The following is a 9,339-nucleotide window of genomic DNA, read 5'->3' on the forward strand; positions in this document are numbered from 1 at the left end:
TTACAGTCTTGTTGCTCATAACAACCTGTGCATTGTTGCATGTACATAGTTATTGTGTTAATTTTATATTCCAACCTGTGCATTGTTGCACACACGTGCATTAGGTTATCTCTCTCTGTCCGCAAATAGTGCAGCGGCATCTAGCCAGGGTTCTGTGTACGTCTCACCATACTGCAACCTACTCTTGCCCAGCCTCTAATAGCCGCCTTGTCTATACATGAAATCTGGGGGCACCTGAGTACGGGGCGGACCTAATCTGCCCTGGAAAGGCGGCTGCTATAGGCAAAATCTCTGGCTGCAGGAGGCTAAAAAACTGCTGGGCAAGGGTAATTGCGTGAGCGTCACCAAGAACCATCAGATAGCCCATCGCACACTGTTGTCCACGTAACATTTCCTCATTGAATTAATGAGGTTCAGAGTCACTCGTTAGACATACTGTATATTATTATCCTCCCATTTCCATTACCATTTCCATAGTTTTGGAGAGAGTAAATATTATTTTGAATATAAAGCCAGAAAAAAACAACATAACAAACATATTTGGCACAGTTTATTGCTTTGCAAACTATCACACTATACAACTCTGTCCTGCAGTGCAGCTAACAGGAAAAGCCTATGAGGGAAATGACAGTGGAAAGAAAATTTCCACATACTGATCTAGATTTAATTCTATTTATATTACATTATCTGAGCTTTTTTATCTTAATTCTATGTGTAATGTTATTTATTTTGTATTACAAATTACACATGTAGTATTGGTTCATAATAATGATAATACTGCTCTTGGGTCTACTGCTGACTCATTCTATGTCAGTAATTAATTTCCTTAGTGCATGTCTTTCACTCTTTACAGATCCTTGCAGAACCTGACACAGGGAGCCATGTGTAATAATGGCCAGGGTGAGTATATATTTATTGATCAAAATACAGCAGAAGCAGTTTTCTACATCAGGGAAGTAGCGCACCACATACCTTGCCCACAGCTGCAAAACGTACAGTTACACACAGTGGGCGAGATTCAAATGTTTTATTGCGCCTGATCTCCTGTCTAAAGTGATGAGAGATTGTGGGGCGATATTCTATGGCCCCCTTTTATCGCGCTGATCACGACCATAAGAGACGTCCAAATGGGTCACTTTTCGCACATTTCAGCTCACCACCCCTGGGGGTGGCGAGCTGAAATGCTGATATCGCGCCCGTCGGCGGCAACATTTGAATACTGCCGGCGGGCGCGATGGGGACGGGAGGGGAGGACGGAACATTTGATTCTCGCCCACTGCTGGATTAACAACAGGGCAGATGGTGCTGTTGCCCAGGTGCCCACACATAGCTACATCATCAGTGAGGGGCACTGTGGCTAATGTGGACTGGGGCTTCTGTGTTGTGTAATGTGTACTACGGGCACTACAGGGCCAGCTCTACCATTAGGCAGCTTCAGGCGGCTTCCTAGGGTCTCCGACCACTGGAGGGCACCACTGAATTCATCCAGCAATAAACTGAAGGCTGCCTCTGTATGCGGGTCAGTAATGAACTTACAGATGAGGGGATGGAACACAATAAGGAGTATACAAATATATGTATGTCTGTATGTATATATGTATGTATACACTTACAATTAAAGAGATGTAGTTGGCATCCCAGTGTTCAGAATGCTGATACTGGATTCCCGACAGCTGGCATCCTGAATGTTAGTATGCTGGGGAGGGTTAGGTTAGGCTGAGGGGATGGAGGGTTAGGGTAAGGGGTAATTTTAATTAATTTAATTCAAAATGTTGGTATTTTGGCATTCGGAATGCCACTGGCGGTATTCTGACTGGTGGCATCCCGTATCAATCCCAATTGAATATACCCACCAAACCCCATATATGGTATTATACAGTATATTAAGAATAGATGGCACTCAAGGGCCAGTATTTACTAAAAATCAAGGGGTCCCCCCCCTCCAGCCACCCAAGGGCCAGGGGTGAAGCCCGAGGCTGTCCCCCCCCCCATCCATGGGCTGCGGATGGGGGGCTGATAGCCAAGTGTAAAATAAAAGAATATTGTTTTTTGCACAAGAACTACAAGTCCCTGCAAGCCTCCCCCGCAAGCTGGTACTTGGAGAACCACAAGTACCAGCATGTGGGGGTTAAACTGTCCCGCTAGTACCTATAGTTCTTCTGCAAAAAAAATACCCAAATAAAAACAGGACACAGAGTAACCTCACCGCTGACCGCAAAGTTCCCACCATTGGCTACAATGGAGCGCATAGGCGCTACATTGTATCTCTGCCGTGTGCTGCCTCACAGACACTACAGGAGCACACAGCCAATCAGGAGAGTGCCACGACGTGGCGCTCCCTGATTGGCTGAAGGGACCCTCTTTGACAGGAGTCAGGGGGGGTCCTGGCAGTCGGGGAAAGGGGTCCCATGTGTAAACATGGGACCCCTTTCAGTGCGTGGTCGGGTTTCCGTTTTTTTGTTTTGCCAAGTACGTGGATTATTAAAAAAGGACACGACACACTGGATTTAGGTGAGTATAATTTTATTTTCAGGCAGGGGTTAAAGTGAGCCGGAACGGGCCGGAACTGCGTTCCGTCAGTTCCACTTGGAGACGGAATGCAGTTCCGCCTCCTCTGGCTCACCTAACCCGGCGATGTGTCCCCGTCGCTGCAGGGAGATGACGGGCGCCCGCTGAGAGTGTGTTACCAGCGGGCGCCCGTCTTCCCGCACAGCGGCAGCCGGAGGCAGGAGCTCAGTACTGAGCTCCAGCTCCGGCTTCCGGCTCAGTCAGTGCGCGCTATGGGAGAGACGTCATGACGTCTCTCTCATAGTGCAGAGGAGCGGGCGGCGAGAGGACTGCAGTGGCCGGACACGGAGCGGGGCTTGGTAAGTATGGTGTGTGCTGTGTTGTTTTTTTTTATTTTATTTGTGTAGCAGCTGGGGGGCAAACTACTGAGGGGGCATTACTACTGGGGGGCATTTACTGGGGGACATTACTACTGGGGGCAAACTACAGAAGGGCATTACTACTGGGGGACAGACTACTGAGGGGCAGTACTACTGGGGGACATTACTACAAGGGGGCAAACTACAGGAGGGCATTACTACTGGGGGACAGACTACTGAGGGGCAGTTCTACTGGGGGACATTACTACAAGGGGACAAACTACAGGAGGGCATTACTACTGGGGGACAGACTACTGAGGGGCAGTACTACTGGGGGACATTACTACAAGGGGGCAAACTACAGGAGGGCATTACTACTGGGGGGCATCTACTGGGGGGCAAACTACTGGGGGGCATTTACTGGGGAACATTACTACTGGGGGGCAAACTACTGGGGGACATTACTACTGGGGGCAAACTAGAGGAGGGCATTACTACTGGGGGGGCATTACTACTGGGGGCAAACTACTGGGAGACATTACTGCTGGGTGCAAGCTACTGGGGGGCAAACTACAGGAGGGCATTACTACTGGGGGCATAACTACAGTGGCATTACTACTGGGGGCGTAACTACAGGGGTTAAACTACTGGGGGCATTACTACTTGGAGGCATTACTACTGGGGGCTAAACTACAAGGGGGCATAACTACAGGGGCTAAACGACTGGGGGCATTACCATTAAGGGCATTACTACTGGGGGCACTACTAATGAGGGCATTGTAAAGGGGGCACTTCATAAGGGGCATCACTCCTGGGGTCATAAGGGGCATTGCTATTGCAAGCATTGCATAAGGGGCACCACTACTATGGGCTCTATATAAGGGGCGCTACCACTGTGGGCATTGTATAAGAGGCGCTACTGCTGTAGGCATTATGTGTATTATTGGGTTCTACTACTGTGGGCGTTATTACTATTGTGTAACACGCCCCTTTTTTGAGACCACGCCTCTTTTTGCGGCGCGCGCAATACCTTTGTTGAATTGCCGCCATGGGAAGGGGGGTGAGTTCCACCACCTCTCTAGGACCACTTTAAGCACTGTTTTCAGGTACCCTGGAATCGACGTCGAGACGTGGGCCGAGTCGGCATCTGAACATAGGTAAGTATGTGTGTGTCGGAATGTATGTAATAAAGTTGTACTTTCAAGGTGTGTGTGTCCTGTTTTTATTTGGGTATTTTTTTGCAGAAGAACTATAGGTACCAGCGGGCCCGTTTAACCCCCGCATGCTGGAACTTGTGGTTCTCCAAGTACCAGCTTGCGGGGGAGGCTTGCAGGGACTTGTAGTTCTTGTGCAAAAAACAATATTCTTTTATTTTACACTTGGCTATCAGCCCCCCATCCGCAGCCCATGGATGGGGGGGGACAGCCTCGGGCTTCACCCCTGGCCCTTGGGTGGCTGGAGGAGGGGGACCCCTTGATTTAAGGGGTCCCCACTCCTCCAGGGTACCCCGGCCAGGGGTGACTAGTTAGTGATTTAATGCCAGGGCCGCAGGGACCTATATAAAAGTGTCCCCCGGCTGTGGCATTGCATTATCTCTCTGACTAGTAGAGCCCGGTGCTGGTTCAAAAAATACGGGGGACCCCTACGCTTTTTGTCCCCCGTATTTTTTGCACCAGGACCAGGCGCAGAGCCTGGTGCTGGTTGATCAAATATGGGGGAACCCCTGTCAATTCCCCCTCCCATATTTTTTCAACCAGGACCGGCTCAAAGAGCCCGAGGCTGGTTATGCTTAGGAGGGGGGACCCCACACAATTTTTTTCAGATTTTTAAACACTTTAAAAACCTTTTTAAGGTACACAATGAAGCCCTGCACGGATCTCACAGATCCGCCCGGGATTCCTTGTGTTTTGTCAGGCAGTGTTTTACTCATCACTCCCGTAAAACACTGCCTGATATTACGAATCACATCGACATCGGAAAATACGAATTGTGAAAAGTCGGCAGCTTAGTGAATGACCATATCAGGATTCAAAAAGTTGCAGTAAAATGCACCCGATACCATTCGAGTTCAAACACCCTTCAAAACGGCCAAAACACGAATCTTTGTAAATATACCCCAAGGACTTTTAAAGTGAAACTATATTGTGACAAAGTCAAAAATGTTGCAGGGGTTTGCAGGTTATGGGGCGCAAGGCTGAAGCGTTGCCTAGGGTGCAGAGAGACCTTCCACCGGCCCTGGGGCACTATTTGTGATGGCACTTAGAGTATTTGAACATTATACTTTTAAATAACATCGCCAGCATACCATATGGACAATTTTACTTGTACTTGTATAACCAGGGTCAAACCAAGGTTTGTGAGAACATTAATTAGCTGCCCTTCAGTTTTATTTATTTATTACCAGTTATTTTATATAGCGCACACATATTCCGCAGTGCTTTACAGAAAATATTTGGCCATTTACATCAGTCCCTGCCCCAGTGGAGCTTACAATCTATATTCCCTATCACATGTACATGCACACACATTCATGCTAGGGTTAATTTTGTTGGTAGCCAATTAACCTGCCAGTATATTTTTGGATTGTGGGTGGAAACCCACACAAGTACGGGGAGAATATACAAACTCCACACAGTTAGGGCCATGGTGGGAATTGAACCCATTACCTCAGTGCTGCGAGGCAGTAATGCTAACCATTACACCATCCGTACTGCCCAAGTTTTCACAAACATTGGTTCGACCCTGGTTACAGAAGAACATTACACTGTTTGTAAGTATAACATATTATTGGGATGCGGTCAGTTTACCTACAATCAAAATCACGGCGGTCAAAATCCCGACATGGTCAAAATACCAACATTTTAAATACCAACAAATTTAAAATGATGACAGGTCAAAAAGTCGACATGAGTTTTTAAGGATTTTTCTATTGAAACCGACTTATTCATATTTTACCATCCCAGTGGACCTTGGGGGGGGGGGGGGGATATAATAGTGTGCCGAGCGCAGCATGGCGAGCAAATGCGGTACACTTATATGGTGTCCATGTCAACCTATGTCCCTATGTCGACATACACACAAAAAACAATGAAAAACTTGTCAACTTTTTGACCTGTCGACAGTTTAAATGTCGGTATTTTGAACTTGTCGGTATTGTAAATGTTGGTATGTTGACCTTGTGGGTATTTTGACCTTGCCAGGATGTTGACCATCGGTCAATTGTTGTTGGTATTTTGACCATTGGGATTTTGATTGTAGGTATTTCATACTAAACCCCATATTATCATATTCATTATTATGCATGCATGTTTAAAATACTGGTGGCTATGGATCTGATATATTACTTAATGTGACCCTAAAATCTTTCTCCCTCTCCCTAGAGACACATCCTCAGCCTCTAAAAAGAACTGCACTTGCACACTCAACCGATGTTCCGGCACCACGCATGTATTTCATGTCCTGTCCGGCAGTGTCAAATCATGCCACTTACAGCTGGAAAAATGGTGACACTGAAATGGGACCCTGTATCCGTCATAATGGTGTCTGCTACATGTTTTTTAAACAGGTCACATACCCTGGGAAATACCAATGCCTAGCAGAGGAAGTGGCAACACAGCATGTGATATTAGAGTATAACATGAAAGTACCGAATAACGCTATGAGGATACAATACAACTGGTTTGTGGGTTTAACCATGCTACGTCTGGTATTCATGTGACACAACCACTCTTTGTTTGTAGTGGATCAGTTCCTTGACCTAGAGGTCATGACTGATTAATATTTTACGTCAAGAATAAAAATGTATTTGTTGCGATGAAATACAAGAGAACAACTAGCAGAAATACAACAAATACAGAAGTTTTATTCTCCTTTCAGTTTCTTCACTCAGTAAAGCACTGGGGAATTCTGGCTAAGATAAAATTTCTATTATACTGCATTTAGGGGTTATTTAGGTCGCATCGCAACGTGATGCGACCACAATATCCCCATTCCCTTGTACTAAAGCGCATGCGCAGGTCCGTCCTGCGTGTGTGTGGCCAGGCCAATGTGATCGCATCACATTGGCTGCGAACGCCTGTACCTGATTGACAGGTAGAGGCATTCGTGGACGGTGTGGGGAAAGCGGGGGCGGGTTGGCTGCGTTTTCAGGGCAGCTGCTCCGATGGGAAAAATGGCGGCAGGCCGCCTGCCGGGGAAGGGGGGGGGGGGGGGTCATCCACAGTTGCTGCAACTTAAATTGCAGTTGCAGTGATTGGGCAGGACATTTAGCATGCTGGGCGGCCTTGCTTTGCAATGGGCGGCCTCCCGCATGCGATAGAAAGGATTGCAGGTTCTGCTTTTTAGAGCACGCACTCTATGCTAAGATTATATTACCCTGGTACCCACCAGCCAGGTGCACCAGGAGTTCCTAATGCTACTCAGCATTAGGCCGCTCCTCTCTTAGTGCAGGGGCCCAATAATTTTTCAGGCTCGATGGTTAGAATTATCACATGCTGTTTGAGCTATCTGGCCTGTCAGAATGGAATAAATTATTTAATTAACTAAGAAAAGAAAAAAAAAATCCTTCCATTTTCTACAAGCCCAGTGCTACAGTGTCAGGCCCAGTCTTCAATAGGGGGTAACCCAATCATTTTTGTCTCCCTCCCCCAAAGGATTGGACACACAGAGCTAATCGCCGTAGCACAGTCCCCCATAGCTTTCTCTCGGGGGGGGGGGGGGGGGGGGGGGGTTGCGAAAGCTGTGTACAAGGCTGCTTATTGCAGTGCTGCCCTGTTATTATGCCAGCTTGTGCTGGCGTTATTATTATCACAGGGCACACTGCAGTACTAAAGTCTAGGCTGACCATATTATCCCTTTAACCTGGGACACTCATGAATTACACAGGTTCTGTGGCTGCTTAAAACCAGGTGAAATGCAGGCTTGTAGTCAGGAAGCCACAGAACTTGTGTAATTTATGAGTGTCCCAGACTCCCAGGTTAAAGGGATAATATTAGATATTTACCTTTTTTGTATAGATATGTAAAGCTGGGTACACACTAGAGTGACTAGATGATACGCTTCATGACCGATATCGTGTTTCCCTTGAACTCCCGGCCGAACGAGGTAGTGCGTACACACACAACAAGGGTGGTCATTCCGAGTTGTTCGCTAGCTGCATTTGTTCGCTGTGCAGCGTTGAGGCAAAAAAATGGTACTTCTGCGCATGCGTATGCGGCGTACTGTTACAACGAACAATGTAGTTTTACACAGGGTCCAGCGATGCTATTCAGTCGCACTGGCAGCCGCAGAGTGATTGACAGGAAGAGGGCGTTTCTGGGTGTCATCTGACCGTTTTCAGGGAGTGTTCGGAAAAATGCAGGCGTGACTGGGCGAACGCAGGGCGTGTTTGTGATGTTAAATCAGGAACTGAATGGTCTGAAGTGATCACAAGCGCTGAGTAGGTTTGAAGCTACTCTGAAACGGCACAAAATTATTTTGTAGCTGCTCTGCGTTACAATCGTTCGCACTTCTGCTAAGCTAAAATACACTCCCAGAGGGCGGCAGCATAGCGTTTGCACGGCTGCTAAAAACTGCTAGCAAGCGATCAACTCGGAATGACCACCAATATCGCTAATGATATTGGGGGTAATTCAAACTGCATCGCTGCAGCAGCAGCGATCACAGTCTGAATTACTTTGTGGAGTGCGCACGTGCAGCGGCTGCACTGCACGTTTCCCCCTCCCCCGCTGATTGACAGGCAGAGGCGGTTGTGGGGCGGGAGGGGGCATGCTAACAGCATTAGAACGCCGTTGGCGTGGCACGGTCCAGACAATGGAGGCATGTCCGGTCCGTTGGGCAGGAGGGCCACGGTGGCTGCGTGATGTCACATGCAGCTGCTGCAACCCGGTACGCGGCGTGTAGCTCCCTGGAGCTGTGCAGGTAGGGAGCTACTCGCCAGGTACAAAAGTATCGCCGCCGTGCAAGGCTTTTGTTCCTGTGCGGGGTGGCTGGGGGGGGGGGGGGGGGGCAGGGACTGACATGCGGGGCAGGCTATCCCTGTGCTGGGCATCCCCCGAATGTCAGAGTAAATTATCGTAAATTTAGCACTTCTACGATCATCTCTGCATTACCCCCATTGTTCAGTGGCATCATCCTACCTCCGTGCTGTACATGCATCGTCAACGACATACTCAAAATTGACCTGCATGTACAGACGACAGAGTACCTCATTATCGACCCGCGGGAGCGTGCATCATTAACGAGATTGTGCGTACACACTGGGTGATATTACAAATGATATCGCTCAAAACAAAAATGAGCAATATCGTTTAAAATATCACCTAGTGTGTAGCCAACTTAAGTCTTATTCTGTCCTAATCAGCTGTACTTTGTAAAAGCTTTTCTCTAACGTCCTAGTGGATGCTGGGGACTCCGAAAGGACCATGGGGAATAGCGGCTCCGCAGGAGACTGGGCACAAAGTAAAAGCTTTAG

At 47.8% G+C, this 9,339-nt stretch overlaps 1 protein-coding gene across 1 annotated transcript in view; it reads left to right on the forward strand.

Annotated features, from left to right (window-relative positions):
- The window catches only part of SEMA7A (semaphorin 7A (JohnMiltonHagen blood group)), a 76,118-nt gene extending 68,535 nt beyond the window's left edge, over positions 1 to 7,583 (forward strand). The window contains exons 13-14 of the mRNA XM_063926441.1: positions 854 to 900; positions 6,248 to 7,583. Coding sequence (XP_063782511.1) covers positions 854 to 900; positions 6,248 to 6,585 — 385 coding nt within the window. The 3' untranslated portion in view covers positions 6,586 to 7,583. The remainder of the gene's footprint in view (positions 1 to 853; positions 901 to 6,247) is intronic.
- The last annotated feature ends 1,756 nt before the right edge of the window (positions 7,584 to 9,339 follow it).

This window comes from Pseudophryne corroboree, chromosome 6, assembly GCF_028390025.1.
Source record: "Pseudophryne corroboree isolate aPseCor3 chromosome 6, aPseCor3.hap2, whole genome shotgun sequence".
NCBI classification, from domain to species: Eukaryota; Metazoa; Chordata; class Amphibia; order Anura; family Myobatrachidae; genus Pseudophryne; species Pseudophryne corroboree.